At 41.9% G+C, this 19,913-nt stretch overlaps 1 protein-coding gene across 2 annotated transcripts in view; it reads right to left on the bottom strand.

Annotated features, from left to right (window-relative positions):
- Positions 1-2,244: 2,244 nt before the first annotated feature.
- The window catches only part of ppm1e (protein phosphatase, Mg2+/Mn2+ dependent, 1E), a 38,142-nt gene continuing 20,473 nt past the window's right edge, over positions 2,245-19,913 (bottom strand). For both annotated transcript variants that reach the window (XM_053442375.1, XM_053442374.1), the window contains exons 3-8: positions 15,043-15,164; positions 12,608-12,807; positions 12,246-12,434; positions 10,489-10,632; positions 9,987-10,080; positions 2,245-9,693 (exon numbers count right to left, since the gene is read on the bottom strand). In XM_053442375.1, coding sequence (XP_053298350.1) covers positions 8,768-9,693; positions 9,987-10,080; positions 10,489-10,632; positions 12,246-12,434; positions 12,608-12,807; positions 15,043-15,164 — 1,675 coding nt within the window. In that variant the 3' untranslated portion in view covers positions 2,245-8,767. The remainder of the gene's footprint in view (positions 9,694-9,986; positions 10,081-10,488; positions 10,633-12,245; positions 12,435-12,607; positions 12,808-15,042; positions 15,165-19,913) is intronic.

Here is a 19,913-nt window from a genome sequence, read left to right as displayed (position 1 = left end):
GAATAAAAGTCCTTCATTCAAGTTTGTACTCAAGCAAAAATTTGAAAGTTCGGTACAAGAGTGAAAGTAGTCCCTCATACAGAATCAGCCATTTTGGAATTATGTTAGTTGCATTATTGGATTATAATTGTTTATGTATTAAAAGGTGTCTCATATTGTCCTAATGTGGATCTAAATGTTGTCCCAGGGGACTGGATGTCACTCAGCATGCACAGGAAGTAGGTCATCGGTTTTGTTTTCTTAGTCATGTCTAAAGGCAAAATGACAAGACTTGGAATAAGACTTGAATCTACTAAAAATAGACACAAAACAACCAGAAATAGACACAAAATGATGGGACAGAGACACAAAACAAGGAACAAGTGATGCAAAACTACCACAAAGAAAAGCAGCGTCATTGCCATGTTTGTTTGTTTTTAATCAGGTGGGCGGCCTGAGCCCTGTTGTCTTTTACTGTTTGTCCATGACTGTATGCAGGCAATGCTGATTTACAAAGGGCTTGATTTAATTGTAGAGTAGAATATTAATTTGGCATCAGATTATGACACTGAATAGTAATTTATAAATTGGAGTCCTGACCCATTGTCATCGTATTACATGCGCCCTCGTTTCTAAGCTTCAAGACGAACCCTCAAGTTCTATCCCCCCCTTCTGAATTTCATTGCCCTGTTTTCCTCAAAGCCAAAAACCACTGGGATGGAGAGAATAAAGCCAGATTACGAGTGGGGTGAAATGATGAGTCTTTTTATAGAGACAATGTGGAGGACTGCTCACTTTTGTAAAGCTGTTTATGTAACGGCAGACAGCACTGTTCCGCCTGAAAAGCCTTGTTACAGCATCAGAGTGCTCCTCACACTGCGCGGCTCCTGGCTCTTCACTCTGCTGTCAAAACAACCTGCTCAGGTTTCCCATCATTCACCTGCAGCACGACTAAACAGATCTCCACTTCCTGTGAATCCTAATGTGTGTTGTCCAACAACCCCGGAGACTGTCTGACCCGTCCGCGGCTCAGAGGAGTCACAAGATGAATCTGAGGAAATTCTGAGATAGTTTAAGATGAGAGGAGAGAAAAAATATTTCCACTAGACAAACCGGTCATGGGTTTTTAGCATTTTTTTTTTGTGGTGAAAAGGTCTATTTCGCTTTGTTGACTGTTGTTCGATGAAATTGGGAGTTTAGATGGAACAGTCTGCAACACAGTGTTATTATACTATCCCAAGAATATATTTTCACCTACTGTAACATTGTGAGATCTGGCATTCTTTGATATTTCACCATTTCCCCAGGGAATAATGAATGGGTTTTGACAACTAAAAAGAAGCATGCAGGGGACTGATATCTATAAGTGTGGGAAATTTGGTACGGCCTGATTATTTGGGGACTGTTATATTGGTGGCAACATGCAAATTTGTTGAGTGTCATTCATAACTGTCGACTACAGCTGTGTGGAAAATAGTTGTGGAGTAAAAAGTATTTTCCTCTCTGCAATGTAAGAGAGCAGAGTATAAAGTATCAGAAAATAGAAATACTCTGGTAAAGTATTTGAGATTCCACCACCAGCAGTGATCATTTCATCAAACTGTCCTCCAGAGAGAAAATAACCATCCAGCTGTCCCTTCAACACTGAGTCAGTTATTTACTTCAGTGCAGAGCGTCCTGAAAAATGATAAGAAATGTGTTTTGATGTACATGAGTAAAAAAACGCATTGTCAATAAACGTGTCAATACAAGACGTACCGTTCAGACTTTATATTTGATAGTTACAGGTATTTGTTGTTCTTGAGGCTCTGAACATCAGCACATCAATTCCAATTAAAACTGATGGATACTACAAGTCTCAGCTTTAATTTAGGTAGATTCAGGAGTTCCATTGTGATGATTGCGATCAGGTGACTGACTCAGCCAGTCAAGGAAATTCTTCTGCTTCCACAGACGTACATAACTGAACCACACAGAACCACCGCCATGTTTGACCAGTGGCTTTAAGTCGTGAGCTGCTCCTTGGTTTCTTCACACTTTCCTCTTCCCATCATTTTGATTTGTCTTTCATCAGTTCCACCCGTTTCTCTTTGTATGCTGCAGCCAAACCTACTTATTGAACATTTTGGTTAAATTACCTTTGATACCTCTCTGAGAGACTTTCCTCTGACAGCGCTCACCCCACCCCCTCAGGCTCCAGTTGTCCCAATTTACATGAAGAGAAAAAAACAAACTGACAAAGGAATAATAGGCATCAGCCAAAGACTTGTTCTAATCTTTATATACATGATAATTAGTCACCAGTTACATTACACATATTTATATACTACAGGAACACAGTTAACACAGGTACTCAACGTGGGTTTTTACTGTTTTTTTGTTTTATATACCTATCCTGCATGTTGAATAAGAGCCAATCATGCGGCTTGTCTTCACGTCTGGAGGACAAAAAGGAGCAGACTGTTGACCTGAATAAATCCGAGCCCTCATCGGTCCCATCGCCTCTTCAGACCTACATTTGAATAACTCCAATCAATCATTTCAAATGTACACGGACGTCCAAACTGCAGAGGAAGGCCGATACGACTGAACTCTCCTGCCTCCTGTACCACGAAGAAAACTTCACATTCATTTTTTCCACAAACGTGCATGATTAGCTTCAGATCTCAGTGACGTCATATTTCACGAGGAGGTGAAATCAGGCTGACTGATGACTTCTTGCAGGAGGTGTAGGAGTGTGTGAAGCCGCCGACTGTGACTCATACTCCTATCCTCTATGGGGAAAAACGAATAGGAAATTGACTTCAGGAACTCAGCGGTTATGCTCTGTGACCTTTTCCAGTATGGCTGACAACTGCATCTCGCCGCATCCATCAGCAGAAGACAAACCCCCAGAGAGCCTCTTAAAGCAACGTCATTATTGCTTACAGAGAAATAGAAAAAGCTTTTTTGTGTACATAGACACACAGTGCAGATTCATGGAGGGCCCTATACTTAGACAGAGATTACAGGAGGGCAGAGCCGGACTTCTGCTCGCTTTTATTACCAGGGGAAGGAAACTTCCGACTCAGAGGATCTTTTTAGTGCAGGCAGCAGAGCATGAGTGAGTGAGGGGTTTTCTCGAGCTTAGGTAGAGGATTTACCGCGATTAAAGATGGTGAAACGTCTTTATTGCTCATACAGTGACGACTTCTAGCAATTTTGAATACGATGACTAACGGTGCACTGTAACTAATTCACAGGGTTTGGGTGACTGCCGCCCACGCATTCCTTGTCACCGAGCGCTGCCGTGGTGCACATCCCCAGCGCTTCACTTCCTGAGCTCTGGAAGACCTGCTGTGAAACCGTCGGGGATTTAAACCAAAACCAACAGTAAATCACAGGGGATGGAAACCTACTGCTGCACTGCACAGCTGCTCTGAGGCGTAGACACAAGCACAACATGCCCCAAAGTGTCGGCCAGAGCAGCACAGAAATACCACCAGTTACAAAACAAATACAATTGTATTTCGTTAGAATAATAATAATCATTTTAAACATCTCAAGAATCTTGTAATAATGTCAAAGGACCAAGTATCTTGTTAACACGACAAAGTATCTCAAGTGGTCAACAGTAGAAGCAGCCACCTTAGCATTGTTAATTTTTGAAAATGGTGCAGACGTTCATATTCTCCTCACGATATTAATTGTGATAACTGCCATCGCCGGGTCAACATGTTTATATGACCGTGACTTGGCTTATACCTGAATTCTCGCGATATAACATCTCCATCAATCTCAACTGTACTTTGCACTAGCGCTAACTATCGAATGTTAGCATGCTAGCACTCCTAACTACAAAACATTATACCTGCTCGTTAGCAGTTTATCTCGGTTGTTCCACATGTTTTTCTTTTACCTATAGAGTTACATGCACATCTTTTCAAGACTGTTATGAATTTAATGAAAAATACAACGCTACACTACATTAGCCTTTGCTTCTCGAGGACAATTGTCCTTATTCACACGACCACAAGAGGCCACTAGTCTAAAAAAAAACTAAAAAACATAGGTTGTTTTTAGAGTTTAAACGAAAACTGATATATTTTTGTGTGAGGAAAGAAAGAGAATTTGGCAAATCATTGAATTCATCAGCACATATTTGACCTTACTTCCATATGTGCAAAAAGTGTTTCGGGGGAGTTGAACCCTCCATTTCTTGTATGAAATTATGAGGTCAACGCAAAGGTAACTAGTCCTTTTTTATTTAGAAGAACATGCAGTGACTCCTAATGTCAGTTTGAATGGAAATCGTTGTCATTATAACAAGATCCTGAGAAAATGTTTTGTCTCCTGGTGTCATCTCTGTCTCTTTGGGGTTTTCTGCCCTGTGTGTGCCATGTAAAAGATCTCATCTGTGATGTAAATGACAAAAAAGCGAGGCCCAAACTCCACTGCAGCTCGGTTCTCTTGTGTGTTCCTCATCTCTCATCAACACCTTACTCATCATCTAACGTCTGCAGAGTTGGAATAAAAACCTACAAACTACTGATATAATCTGATTGGCAAGTTGCTTTTTTAAGGCTCATACTGATAATAATAAAAAAAAGAACTCAAAGCTGAAGATAGGAGACAACAGTATTTTAAGCCGATAATAAACATCTTTAGATATTTTCTCCCGAGATTTTAGGGGTGAGAAAGCAGGGTGAAACAGCAGCTAGGCCATTATAGGACACTACAACTCTCCAGTCAATGCCAGACCAGTCCAGCACCTTTATATACCTCAGTAGCTTTTGAAGGCAGAGGCCGAGTTCCGAGAGTGATGCCCCTAAGGCCTCAACATCATCACCTCCACCTCCGTGTGGTGGTGATGATGTTTACAGTCTAACATCCGACCGTTTAAAGTCAATATCTGAGCCATGTGTTGAGCCTTGTGGAGCATGGAATAGAACCACTGATTATAAGACAGAATTATTATATACACTCTTCCAGCAATTGCTCCACTCACAATTAGTATTCATAATATACATACACATCCGTGCCCAAGTGACAAAGTTGAGATGACTGTGATTTCCATTGTTTTCTGGTACTTCTCCCATCTTCTCCGCATATCAACCAATGCCTCTGGAGACAGGCTTTTTGTGTGTTGAGTGTCTAGACAGTACATTCCTCATGGCTAGATGCCCCAAAAAGAAGAACCACAACCTTCACAGAGTCTTTGAGAACGTTCTGGGTCATGAGGTACATTCTGCTTCATTGACAGTCCACAGGATGGTTAGAGGAAAATCCGAGGTGAGTCTCCGTCTACCAGCAAGACTGAAAACGGGAAGTTGTGTCCGCATTTGTCAGGGATGACAAACCAGTACCAGTTGTTGGATAAATAATTTTTTTAAATGTGTCATCTTCTCAGTGTTTCCTCATTTAGTGACACGGGCCAGGAGAGTGGAGGCACAAGTAACAGATCCAGGTTATCACTAACATCCTGACATTTGGAAATTCACTGCATCAATCAAAGAAATTGGGGAATGACGGTGTTGTAGGGAATGTTAAGGAATAATTAATAAACGTTTGATAAACCCCACCCCTGAACAGTCATTGTCCAATCAGAGCTAAGCAACCGCAGCTAGGCACAGCATGGCACAGCATGGCACGTCACATCACTTTGACCATGTCCTTGTTAGCCTTTGCCAAACCAAATACACAAGCAAAAAGCGTAAGGAAATTATTGAAGTGTGTCTGGCTTCTCCAACCGTCTGCATCAAGTCCTGTTGAACGTTAGCAGCTGAAGCAACTCCGGCTAAATCTTAACATTAAATAGCATTTCATTTGCTAAACACATCATTTAGTCCAATTGACTGTATAAAGATGTACGACGTGACTTCTACCCAAGGCGTCTTGATCGTCACCTGGTCGCTGCAGTATAGGAGAGGCAAGTGAATATCAAATAATTTGTCAAAGACGGTATCTTTCATTTTAGGTAGTTCTTATCACACTGATCATATTTCCAAGTGCTTATTTTCCTGGTATACTAGATTTTAATTAGTTGTCTTATGAACTGTTGCTCGAGCCCATGTATTGGCGGGACTTATTTACTGGAGACAATAAGAAGCTAAGTACCTAATATGCTAACATTAGCCAGATGTTTGTTTCAACGATTAGCTAGATTTTTAATCATTTACTCGCAAAGTGACAGGTGTAGCAATGTTAAGTAAGGGGGTGGGGCTTAGCAAACGTCACGTGCTCCAACAACAAAAGGGAACAAAAGTGCGTTAAGGGTAATGTTCTTTGAAAGTGACTGGCCATCCGAGTTATGTTATTAATGTGGCACAGGCTTTGTCTGTGATATTGTTCATAGCAGTTTTCAGAGTAGATTTGTGGGATAGTTAGTCTAGTTATTCAAGGTTAGATCGGTTAGATACAGTAATACTATATTGTTATACGTTTAATGCAAAGTGTCTTTCCATAGATTAGTCTCACCAAGTTAAATGGGTATGGAGCTTGGCTTTAGCATTAAGGGATTACATGAAACCTTTCATAATAATGTCATCATATAGATCAAGAGGAGGGTTATTATTTGATGGTTACATACTCGTTTTTAATTATGTTTGGATGGACTACCTACCATATCTGTTGTTAGATAAATTAAAACCAATGAATATCAGCAGAGACCAGGTTTCTATGCCTCAGTCAGGAGAGAGCAGTCTTAAGAATGGCGGCATAAAGACAGCGCTTGCTAGGACTTTCTAACATAAGTGAAGTGCAGGCCTGTCAGCAGCATGTTCGAACGCACAGAGGGGGCTCTCCGTTGTAGAATCTGGATCAGATCTGAGGAAAATCCAATTATAGAGACACTGTTGGGCCATGGGAGTCGGCCTCAGTGGACTACTCTGACAGAGGGAACTATCTTGGAGTTTGTGATGACTGGAATGTTTGCTGCGTAATTGTAAAGCTGTTAACACCACAACTATATTTACAGATAGAAAACTATTGTTCTCTTGTCTCAGGCTACTAAGGCCTCCAGGAAATGGGCAGATTCCCTTCATGTTATCCAGAGGACTATAGCGCTACTAAATATAATAATCAACATTTTGGCAAATTCACTTGCTTGTTGAGAGGATGAATACCACTCTCGTGTCTGTACGCTAAATAAGAAGATTCCGTCGGTTTATGATTAGTTTCGCTTGGCATTAATCTTCAGTAAAGTGATTAAGCATGTTTTTCACAATGTGAAACAATTATTTTGAATGCATAAGCCAGACTTGTCTTAATGGTGATATTAATATAAATTCCAATTGATAATAAATAATTAGTGAACGTCTGTGTATGGAGAGTAGGCTTTAGTAACACACATGGAAGGCACGTGTTCTGCAGCTATCCCAGTCCAACGTTAAACAGTCCATCAAGCCTGCTGGAAAACGCTTCTGTTCAGTGGGTTTTGTGTGAAGGTCAATACACTTGAAATACTTGCAATAACTATGTGGCCCAACAGCAAATATATAACACAAATATATTTTTTCATACTCCCTTCACTTCCCATAAAACCCATTAACCAAGGGTTATATCCCCATCTGGAATACTGGACTACATTAAGCCTTTATTCAGGTAAGTGACTGATAATCTTTTATAATCAGGTGTTAAGTGCTTTTATCTGTAGACGAAATGTGGCTGGATAATGGCTGGGTCAGTGACTTTGTGAGAGGGGGCAGAACAGCATGTGCCTCCAGTCTCAGAAACCAGGAGCAGCAGTTGTTCCGTCCTCCTCCATGAACTTTAGTTAACTGTGAGGGAAGAACAGCGGAGAGGACAAAGAGGGAAGCTGTGCAATTTGACCCTAATATAATGCTAGGTCGCTGACATTCTCGACTGCTGTCTTAAGACAAAAGATGAGAAGATGATGTGTTGCCTCAACCTACACCGGTAACAGAAAATAAAAGTAAGGAAAAATAATAAAGCTGAGTGATCATACAATCAACCTATAATACAAATTTGTGTGAAAGGGTCAATTAAGTAATGATGCACAAACGTTAGCACTTTTGGTTTCAAAGTGTTTTTCACTAAATATATTCCTTGTTCTTCTTGTTTTTCTTCCAAATTCAAAGGCTTACTTAAAAAAAATGAAGTACATATCATTGCTGTTGTATGGTAGGAATATTAATATCAGTGCTACCTTCAAACTGCAGTATCGGTTAGCACTACTTTTACCTGACATCACAAAAAATAGCTAAATGATATTGGTTCCAAAATCTGGAAGAAACCCTTTAAAGAAGAGTGGAGGGTCTTATAACACAACAGTGATCATGCAGTGACATATTCAGCAAAGTTCAAGTGTTCACATAGTGTTGGCAATGTGGTGTATACTCTTCTTCTGTAAGCTAAGTGGTGAGATAATTATCATTTCTTTGTCTGTATACTTGCTTTAAACATACATCATTTCTGTCTTAACACTATCAAGAGTGGAGCGACCAAGCATTAAACTTGAACTAATGTTCAGACAGCATTTCCAGCTCAGGCTTAATTTTGACTGATAAATGGTCACAATGGAGTGGATCTAGGTTTGTACTTTACCTCCAGCATTGAGGAGCAGGTCCTGTGCTCAGTGGGCCAGCTAACATTTGATAACATTTTGGCTGAGGACAGTGAGCACAACTCTTCTGACAGAGAATCAATAATCACATGACAACTGCAGGAGCCACAACTAACTGTTATCAAAGAAAGACCTGTTGTTGAAGGCAGTGGTGGGTGGGTGGGCTGAGGGGGCATGGAGCCGGACTGAATAAATTAAGGAGATGGTTTGGTTTGGAGCACCTCTTTAGATGGTGGCATCATTGGACAGGTGAGGCACTGCCACTCCAGGCCTACAGTTGGAGTAGCGCTGCATGTGAGGCGGCAGACGACCAGATGGTAATAGGCCTAGCTTCTCCCTAAATCTGACTGGCCACCTCCGGCCCAATTGCCGTCTATCAGAGCCAAGCCTGCGGCTTTTCCTCACTGCCTGGCCTAAAAGCATAGCTGTCTGGGGCCAGAGTGGGTCCGTAAAGCTAGAGATGCTAGACCCCTGCAAAGGAATACATGACCCACGCCTCACTGGGCGTTCTTCTCTGTAGATGTGGGAGGCTGTAAAGAGGTCTGAACTAAAGCCGGAGCAGGGCTGTCGTGAGCCCCCTGTCAGGGAGATATGGCCCTCAAGTGATGGCCCGAGCAGGCTGAGGCTAGTTCTGTCCGTCAACGAGTCCGTTCGGTCTTCATAGCCGAGGTCAGCAGGGGCCGAGCACTGCTGTTGGGGCCATCCCCCACGACTCTTCCCCCCATTGTTCGCAGTGCTCCCTCCTTCACCACCACTGCGCTCTAACCTGGCTGTCTCATCTTCCTCCTCGTCTTCCCGTTCTCCCTCCTCCACCTCTGCTACTTCCTCTACCCCCCTCTCTACAACACCCTTCTCCTTGTTCTCGGTGCCGGTGGGTGGTAGGGAGCGAGGGTCCCGCAAAAAGACCACTATGACTGTGATATTATCACTTGAGCCCGCATCACGAGCAGAGGCCACTAGCTTGTGGGCTACCATGGTGGTGTCTCCAGAGTTCTCCTCGAGGTGGTCGCTAACCACCCGCACTGCCTCATCTGAATTTACTGTGTCCCAGAATCCATCACAGGCCAGAATCAGGTAGTCTTCTGAACCATCCATTGGGAAGATATCATGGTCTGCATCCCCACAGATGTAGGGTTTGTGCTCTTTGTCCCCTGTCAACATAGGCAACAGGTGAGGTCCTTCTTATACCAGCATTTATGACAGCAAAGTTTACAATTTTCATTGTCAGACAGACATCTTAATTTTTTAAGTGAACATACATTTTCAAAGCGACTACCTTCATATGCTGAATATTTATAATTCTTTCTGATTCAACTTCTGAAATATTGCAATGAAACATTTTGGAGCAAACATGTGACAAAAGGCAAGAAAAATCTAATTTCACAGTCTAGTGTTCAAATATACTATATGTGGTACAGAGTATTTGGCTTTAGTAATCTTTTACCTATTGCTCTGGATACAGATAGACTGCCATTAACCCTCCATGTGCCAAACCAGATGACACAGCCTCCCAGAGCCTCGATCCTCTGCTTCTCATCCTGCAGAGAGACACAAAGCACAACTGGCTTTAGTGGTCATAATGGTGACGACGGTCACATGTCACATCCTGCTATTTCCTGGAGCAAATTACTCAGAATGGTGCTTTCCCTCTCCCAGTTGTGTCCAATAGTCTACACAATCACACTCTTAAAAAATAAACTACTACATATGGTGTTTTCGAGTGACTGAAAAGGTACAAAGAAGAAATATTCGAAAAGGAAGGAAACATCCTGGAAGAAAACGTTCAGTGATGTTCCCGGACTGCATTAGGAAAACATATCATACTGTTTTATTGTTTACTGAATATTTCTTGATTCAAGATTCATCACAATGTGCTCTGGTTCATCATCTCAATCAAGTGGAAATGATAGATTTGTGAAGATATGTGTGTAGGTGTGAATGGTTACCTCTCTGTCTGGTTTATGTGGTTTCATCAGCTCCACGGCCTGTCCTTTCCTGACCAGCATGACCTGGGAGTCTCCCAGCCAGGCCACATACAACGTCTGGCCCCGCAGGAACGTCACCACGCCTGTCGTGCCACAGCGCAAGTGCTGCCAAACACAAACATGTTTCTTACAGAGTTCAAGTCACAAGCTGTATGTTACGGAAATTGCTGGATGATGGAAAAAACAAAGAGTGGGGGTGATTAGGAGGAGTGGCCTGTCCAATTTGAACCTGATTGGTGCTTTGTTGTTGGACTACTGCCCTAGTAATAGATTGGCCACAACATAAACCATGTTTGGGCAGATGTGGTCAGAAGATATTTTAGGCCTGTTTGGTGCAAGGGTCTTCTGAAACAGGAGATCACTACCAGCCGGCCAGTGGGATAATGGAGGTGGTGGTAGCAGATGCCAAAAAACATGTGAGAGTGTGGTGTGGCCATGGATCAGGACTTTCAGTTGGCCTCAAGGAAATTCTGGCGAACCATCAAATGACTCATGACGGGAAAGCAGGATTTAGCCACGGCTATGTATAGCAGAGGAGGTGAACTGCTAACTCTGAATGGGATTAGGGGTTTAATAACTGACTTTGAACACTTTAAGGGACTTTTTAATCTGCAAACATGCCCTCAAAAGACGAGGCCCGGGTTTGGAGAAAACCTTATTTATATTTCTAGTGGTCAAGAAGCACATCAGTGGCAAGGCAATAGGCGTGGATGAGATTCTCTATGAGATGCTTGAGTGTATGGCTGTCCTGGCTGACATGTCTTTCAATGTCGCATGAAGGTCGGGGACAGTGCCTGTGGAGTGGCAGACTGGGGTGGTAGTTTCCAAAATTAAAACGTGAGGCTGGAAAGGGTGCTCTAATTATCGGGGTATCACACTGCTCAGCCTCCCTGGGAAAGTGTTTGCCAAAGTGCTTGAAATGAGGCTGTGACCGATTTTCAAACCAGAAGGAGAAATGCAGATTTTGACCTGTTGATGGCAAAATTGACCAACTCTGTATCCTTGCTGTGGGTAAAGAGTTGCAGTGGGTTACTGTAGGGGTTGTTGGAGTTTAAACATTGAGTCTGCATTTGGACCTAGTCCCTCAGGGGGTCTTGTAAAGGCCACTATGGGGGTATGCCCCAAGAGAAGGAGTTTTTAGCTATCAAAATGTTTTGTTCATGATTGAAGGGAAAATGGAGAGGGGGATTGACAATTGAATTGATCCTTCATTAGCATTAATGCAGACGGTGTAACAGACCATTGTTGTTAAGAGGGAGCTGAACTAGAAGGCAAAGCTTTCAATTTATCAGTCAAACCCTGACCTGTGGTCATTGGCGGCTCAGAGATAGGATAAGGAGCTCAGACAGGGACATCCAACTGGCAGCAGACTATGGGGTTGAGTCAGAACATGCTAGACAGATTATTTATCTCATCCGGCCTGGGCAAACCTCCGGATTCCTCGCTTGCTTGGAAAAGGGGATGTCTGCTGTTAATTACCTTGCTTAACCTCCTGCCATCAAGACCCAAGTCCAAATAAGTGGCAAAACATGGATGGATGAATGTAGTACGGAATAGCATTACTAGAAGTACCAGCAGAAGAAGTTTCAGTAAGAGTATCAGTAGAAGGGATAGCAGAAGAAGCAATAGTGGGAGTACTAGTAGTAGTTTACTGCTATTGATGATCAACAGGTTTACACTGGTCACTACTCTGTTGTTTAAAAAAGGATTCTGATTACCTCTCTTGATGCCTTTTTCATGAAGTGTTCGTCAGTGACTTTGAAGGCTTTGCAGAGCGCCTCGATGGGGTCCTCGTTGAAGGATTCCTGATGAACTAAATTGACGTGGAGGTGATTGGCAGCATAAATGGCGGCATCCACACCACCATGACCGTCAAACACAGCAAAGAAAGCTTGTTCTTCCTGATCCTGAGAGACAGTACATGACAGTCAGTGGGATCATATGCTGTAAGAATAACCAAAGATCCTTATTAACTGTAAAAAAATAAATAAAATAATCTACATCTTGAAAAACTGTAAAATTAGCTTATAATTGTGAAGTGTGGTATATCTTCAGAGGATCGTGGTTAATTCGTGTCTACCTGAATGTTGAAGAGTGTGTTGAAGTCAGGGATGATGACATGCTTGTCCTCCATCTTGCGCCTCATGTTCTTGATGGCGTGGATGGAAGTTTCGTAGTATGGCTGTGGACGGCGGCGGAAGGGCACCTCCTTCATCCAGAGGCCGCACACCTCAAACAGTCTATTAAACACCAGCCGGGCCAGCGTCACAGCATCCATCACTGACACACACACAGACACACAGACACACACACACGCACACACAATCAGTTGGTCTACATGCATCTTATTTGTATATATGTAAACTAAGTTATTTCCGTAGGGTGTGAGGTTTCCTGTGTGGGACCTGTGTGTTTCTGACCAATAGAGGGCACATGCTCTTTCTACAAGGACACTACAAGGTACAATCATGAAACCAGAACATTTTCAAAAAACTAATTTAATGCTTGTGCTTTCTTATTTTTTAGAACACAAGCACATTGATTTACAGGCAAGATATATGTATGTGTATGTGTAGCAATCCAAAACATGCAATTATTTCACTTGGAATTTGGGAGCAATGTAAGAATTTTAAGGCAACTCAGACGAGAATGGCAAAAGAAAAATCCCGTTTCCCAATGGAAATTTTGCCGTTATGTAAGCAAAAAGCTCAAAGGATGTTTAACTTTTTCAGAAAGGCAGATGAAAGGAAACCATCATTGAGATACAGCACAGAGTTATACAGTCGTGAGTGGAACAGATATGAGCCCAGAGCTTCTTCAGTAATAGCCAAGGCACAGACGGCGAGCACACAGGCTTGACCTACTAATGCTGGCTGCAGGTATAATAGTCTGATCTCCCTGTGTTGTTGTCTGCTATCACATATTTGGTTTTAGTGAGACAGAGGGTAAGAAATACAGAGATAAAGTGTCTAGCTTTTCCCTCAGCACTGCACCTTCTAAAAGTCCATATACTTAAAACACATCCCAATTCCTGAACTTCACTCTGTTCTGCTTCTCCCCACTCACTGCATCTGAAACTAAGGGCTATCCATAACACCTTGGAAAGAGTCGAAGAAAAGACAAAACAACAATCACACAGTAGAGTTGGATCAGGCATCATCGAACAGGATGTGATCGGCCGTTACGCAACAAGTTCTTTGAGAGCACACACAGAGAGGTGTGGAACATTTGATCTGTGAGTTTGAGTCCATCAAAATGTAAGCGTGCCACACAATGAGAGTCTTGATAAGATGGTGAATAAAACACAGTGTACTGGCAAAGACATAGGAGATAATATTCATCCAAGAATTTAGGGTTTTAATTTTGATTTGACGTGAGAAAAACAGCAAACATGGCTCCTCAGCTAAGAATTCAGACTTTTAACTTAGAACTTAGTTGAAGCACGTTTGGTAGCGATTACAAATCGAGTCCTCTTGTGTATGATGTGACGAGAATGTCCTCTTGTTAAATATTACCACATAGGTCCTCAGCAGCATATTATAACCCATAATTATGTAAGGAAGCCTCTAGCAGCCATGATAATTATGAGAGGAGAAAATAAGGAGGAAGTTAGGAGGAGGTAGACTTGGGGATGAAATTGAACACCTGGTTCTGGGGATTTTCTAACATTCAGGTCTTAGCAGACTGTCAGATAGGATAGGGACCATCACCGGACAGATATTTTAAGCTCTGTCTAGAGAGATTCAATTCAACAGAGTTGTATCTATGTCCTGTGTTGTCTTGGCTCTGTGGTTTGAGTCGATGTCATTCTGGACCTTCAGCCCAGACTGAGGTCCTGAGCGTTCTGGATGAGGTTTTTATCAAGCATATCTGTGTGCCTAGCATCCTTCTGTTTTCCCTCAACCCTGACTAGTCTCCCTGCCACTGAAAAACACCCCCACAGCATGAGGCTGCCATCACCATCCTTCACAGTTGAGATGGTATTTGGCAGGTGATGAGCGGAGCCTTGTTTTCCTCCAGACATGAAGCATAGAACTGAGGCCAAACTTTGAGGAGAAGCTTCTGTCTAGTCGCTCAGCCTTAAAGCCCACATCTGTGAAGCTCTGTGTGATGGTTGTCTTCATGGGGGTTTCTCTGTCTCCCCTGGTTGTTCAGTTTGGTTGGGTGACCAGCTCTAGGAGGTCTGTTTGATTGAAGCATTATGGAGGTCACTGTGCTCTTAAGAACCTTCAATGAAGACGCATGGAGGATGTAGTATATCCAACTTATAGCTGTGACTACACAGTACTTTGGAGTTGATTCCATGCCCTCTAGTGGTCAAATACCACTTAAAGCAGTTCTGCTGGGGAGAAGTGGGACAAAGCCCTGGAGGTTACATGACTGTGTATGTGTACAGGATGACGTGAGAGAGTGAGACCTAATTTGTCTGTACCTCTGTGTGTGTGTGTGTGTGTGTGTGTGTGTGTGTGTGTGTGTGTGTGTGTGTGTGTAGTCACAACCCCCCCGAGGACTCACGTGGTAGTGGGTCAGCTCCATCTTCAACAGTCTTAGTGAGGTAGTGGATGGAGAGGTCAGTCTGCAGGAGGCTGTCTGCTGTGGCTCTGGCTAGAGCTGCAGCCAGGGAACACGGACAGTTACTGTGGAGAGGAGACATGACACAGTTATAAATGGGGCCAGACTTATTTGATGTGGAGAGCGACAGTGTCTTCTTATACGTGACCAGTTTAATCGTAGCATAAAGGAAACGCCAAAACCAGAATATCAACAAATATATTATCAGATGCTTAAGCAGATGTACTTTTCTCGGAACATGTTAAATGTTACATCAGTTCTATTTTAGTGCAGCGCTCGATCAACACATCTGGCAGGAGCGGTGTGTGCATCTGTGTCAGAGAGGGTCTGTCTCCTCTAAAGGTTAAGGTGCGTCAGGGAGGAGGAGGAAGAGGCAGTAGAGAAGGAGGAGGAGGATGATGAAGAGGGGGACATTTGAAGGACTGAAGGCCCGTTATACGTGAGTCACTAAGACAACTAGGTCACCTTCAGATGCAGGTAACCATGGTAACCCAGCTTCTGGATGCTATCAAATTAAAGAATGGCATCTTTATTTAGGAGTGAGGGACAAAGTTTACTTCAGAGCAGTTGGAAATATGAATATATTGAAGTATAATCAAAATAAACACCAAAATGTTTAGTCTGTTATGTCCTGGACAAATCTGCAGCCAGGCTAATTAGAAGCCAGGCTCTTGATACATGTTCAATGCTACAAAATGTGTCCATTAAACCCAATACGATGTTTCTGGGATTTGTTTGACTTGCCCAAGCTGACGTAACCTATTCTGGCTCATATTAATTAAAATGTATCCGTGTGCCAGATGAATCCTCACAGACATACTCAGAGCAACAGTACCATGCTAGATAATATCCTGAACACCGCAAACAGTCATTACACTGTTTAATTTACCCAAATTAATGATCTGAAGTACAACACAGGGAAGTGTTCTACAATTAAATAGTGTGAAAGCACCGCTGTGGATCCTTAGTTCAATTACAAGGGTTTAATCAATGAGCAGTAAAGCGGATTTAAATGTATGACCCAGAGGCTGGTTCATTTTTAAAAGGAAAATTACAAACCTGGATCTAAAGGGTCTAGGTCTTTGAGCAATATGTTATATAACAGACAACACCAGGTGAGGTCTTGTGAAACATTCACAGAACCGTAGCAGAATAAATTCTATCTGTGTTGCCATAGAACAATCCAGATCATAAAAAGGAGGTAACTAAAAAAACAAAATTCATCGAATAAAATAATCACTTCATAATATAAATGCCCTGAACATCACTGTTTTTTAGAAAAGCATAGAAAATCATACACTGAATTGTATTAACTACCCTAAGGATTTCAGGGGATCTTGTAATGATCTAGTTAGAATTTAAGACAACATGCACACAACACAGTCTAAAAACATTCATTTTCCACAAGCATATAACCTTTTGTGTTTTCTTAAGGTATATTCCTTTCCCTAGTAGGTGCCAGGTACGCTTACATACTGCTAATGGTCTTGCCCTTTGAAATGAAAGGTGCCATGTTGTTTTTTCAACAACAGACAACAATAAACTGTAGTTCCCCTTTATATAGGAAGTGATCATTTGCCTCTCTCCTTTTTCCTCTGCTGGCCATGTTGTAGTGTTGTCAATAGTTAAAACACAACAGGAAGTATTGCTCTCGCCATGGCAACCAAAGTACCTAGAAATAACTTCAGTGACGATGGTTTGAAAGAAATAGTTAAATAAATAACTAATTTACATCCTGACATGACAGAACATTAACAGACACTCTGACACAGCAGCAGAGCTCCTCTCTGTACGCTACAACAATAAACAGTCGCTCAGCGATGCAAAGTAAAACCTAATTTACTGGTATTAATATGCAGTCTAGTTAATGACATGAGGTCGCAGGCTTTTGAGTTTACAACTGATGTGAAAAAGTGTTCTTGTTATGCTTATTCGGCCTCTATAGCCTATGCTTGTGTTAATTACTTGACATAAACAATCAGCGTAAAGTGGTTTATAATTGTGGTTTATAAATAAATATGCATACTAATGGACAATAAGATAAAAGAGTAAGATTTTGCCAAATTGTAATAAATCGTTTATCCCTAAATTGTTTTGTATTTGAGCCAGATGAAAACAATGGACCATGCAGCTGCACTAACGTCAACAGATCGACACAGTCTTGGTGGGTTGCACTGGCCTGCTGTTTTGATTAATTAATTATTCACTGGCTTCCTGTCACTTCCCCAGCGTTTGAGTCCATATGTTTAATCAGGAGGATAAATAAGCTTCTCCAGCCAATTAGAGTCAAAGTAAAACTGTGCCGATGTGTTATTTCCTATTGTCTCCAGGAAGACGAGTGACACAGACACATTGTAGACCAACTCGTTTAAAAAAACTGGTTGAAAAGCGTTAAACATTATTTCAATTTGTTCTATGAGATATTTTCTTTTGGGGTACATTTTTACGTTTCACAGATCAAACACTGACCATGCAGTCCTGTAGAGTATTTAAATAATCTGCATCGTATACAGGGAGATTGTCCTTTTCTCTTCTCTGACTCATTCGTGCACTTTTTCTTGCGATGAAGTTGAAGTTATCTGGTCCGGCAACATGTGTATCCAATGTTGTAATCCCTCTCCTCTCCTCTAGAGCTACTTTCTCGTCAGGTCCTTGATATTATTCTCAAACTGGGTCAAGGGCTAGAAGCATCGGGAACGGAGTCGTGAAAGCATGGCCCCATATAGCAGTAACCATAGCAACCTTCTGGGTAAACCTCTCCTTGAAATCGTCGAAGCTCCGATAGTCAAATATCTTGTTCTACTTCTTGAGGGGCTGAAGACAAATTAAGTAACAAATCTAATTGTGAAGTCATTGCATGAATTTAATCAGCACGTTGCAGAGCAGCCCCGTGACCCCCTCTGCGCCCTCCGTGTGGACGGAGTGGGCGTTTCTTTTTTTCAGACAGAGTTAATATCCGTTTGGAGAGAGATAAATCCTCATATTAATTTCAGTTGACTTTAGTTTTTTTTGCTTTCCCACAGACTTAGGACTAATGGATTTTGTGCCCCCTTTTATATACTGGAATTGAAATTTGCAGTTTGATCTGACACACTTTGTCAAAGCACATTGGGTGTGTTGATTTAACCTCTCAAATCTAAATACATCTCTGACATGCTGCTGCGGTATGAACAGTCAACAGCTCTCAGATTGTCTACTGCAGTAAGTCCAATCAAAAATCTGCCTGCAATTAAAGATGGGCAACATGTTTTCACTTCTTCCCATTTTGCAAAAGTGAAGCCAACATTTCCTGAATATGAGTGACTGCCTTTAGCACTGGTGATGTCATTTGGAGCCAGAGTCTGTGCTGTAGTGATCGCGGAGTGGAACCACAGTATCAAGGTCCTGCTGATATCTGTATTGGAGCAGGTAAAGTCAGTCTGAGCTGTCAATCATGATGTTTCACCATCAAATAACTAATTAAAACCAAAGTTACATGAAAAATGAACACTTGAACAAACATGGTGTCATACCTTAAATTACAATAAAACAACTTTGAGTAAAATAAATTCAAGGTGTATTTAGATTGTTTTAGTTTGTTTTAAGCGCGTTCATTCATATCTAGTGCTGCACTTTCTGCCGCTGCTTACTACATTATAAAACATGCTAAAAATATGTCAAACTACTGTATATGGAGCAACTGAGAGTGCACGACAGATAGAGAAGAAATGACGACGGAATGAGGAGATGAGATGTGGGCAGGATCTGTATGTCAGTGTTTGATCATCAGCAGTGTCCCTCTCCTCCATGTTTCCATTCATAGAAATTCTCTACATTCCCCCCTCTCTCTCACTTTTTTTCCTCTCCTCTCCACCACTGGCAGCCCGTTGGGGGTGGATGCTGAGCTGCAGAGCTCTGATTGGCTGCAGGTAATGCAGGAGAACGCGCTACGCACCAATGGCAGCTCCCGGCGGCTTGTGCATCACAGTGAGGTCATGTGAAGCGGAGGAGGATTAAAGGAAAGCTTAATCTCGGTTCACACCATCACACTGCAACAACACGACTCACTAGATAAATGACCAGCGCTGGTTTAACTGGTTGGACTGGACGTCAGAGTCACTGATTCATGATGAAGAGAGTCTTGCCTTGTCTTTCACACAGCATTCAGTCCCTATGTACATGCATTGCTCTTATTTCTCTGGCTTTTCTTCCTGTCAACCTCCTAATCTTGATGAAATCCATGTCTCAATGGGAACATTCAAATACAGCATATATGGTGCTCACTCACATATAGAGCCCAGATAATCTGAAGGGCGTAAACTCTTCTCTGGTAGGGTCAATAACCACTTTCCTATTTAACTTAAGGCCTCAGCTTTGGATTTGGATATTTAGCCTTTCCTTGGCGTTTTGATTCTGTGAGATATTACATTCTGATTTGGTCTCATTGTTGTTGTTTTGTGAGGATCCAAGGAAGACTAGTAAATTAACTGATGAACATGAAGATTTGTGTTCCCTTTCACCTCAACTGGTTGCTTGTCTTACACCTAATCAGGACCTTAACTACACACAGACACTAAAAACAAGGTGGATGCAGCAGAAAGCGCAGTTTGAATGTAAAGGAGCCACTTACAACTGTGGATGGTCAGTGCGGGTAAATAGAAAGCTTCGGCCATTTTTTACATGTAGACAATGAATATATAGATCATTTACTTATTGGCAGTTCAAATACTGAGGACTCTGATGATATTTTAGTACTTGAGAGAGAATTTTACTATACTATTATATAACAGTAATTTACATAACATCCGTTCATTCTTCATCTTGGAAATCATTAA

Source organism: Pleuronectes platessa, chromosome 15 (genome assembly GCF_947347685.1).
Source record: "Pleuronectes platessa chromosome 15, fPlePla1.1, whole genome shotgun sequence".
Taxonomy (NCBI): Eukaryota; Metazoa; Chordata; class Actinopteri; order Pleuronectiformes; family Pleuronectidae; genus Pleuronectes; species Pleuronectes platessa.
This window is presented reverse-complemented; position numbering and strand designations above follow the sequence as displayed.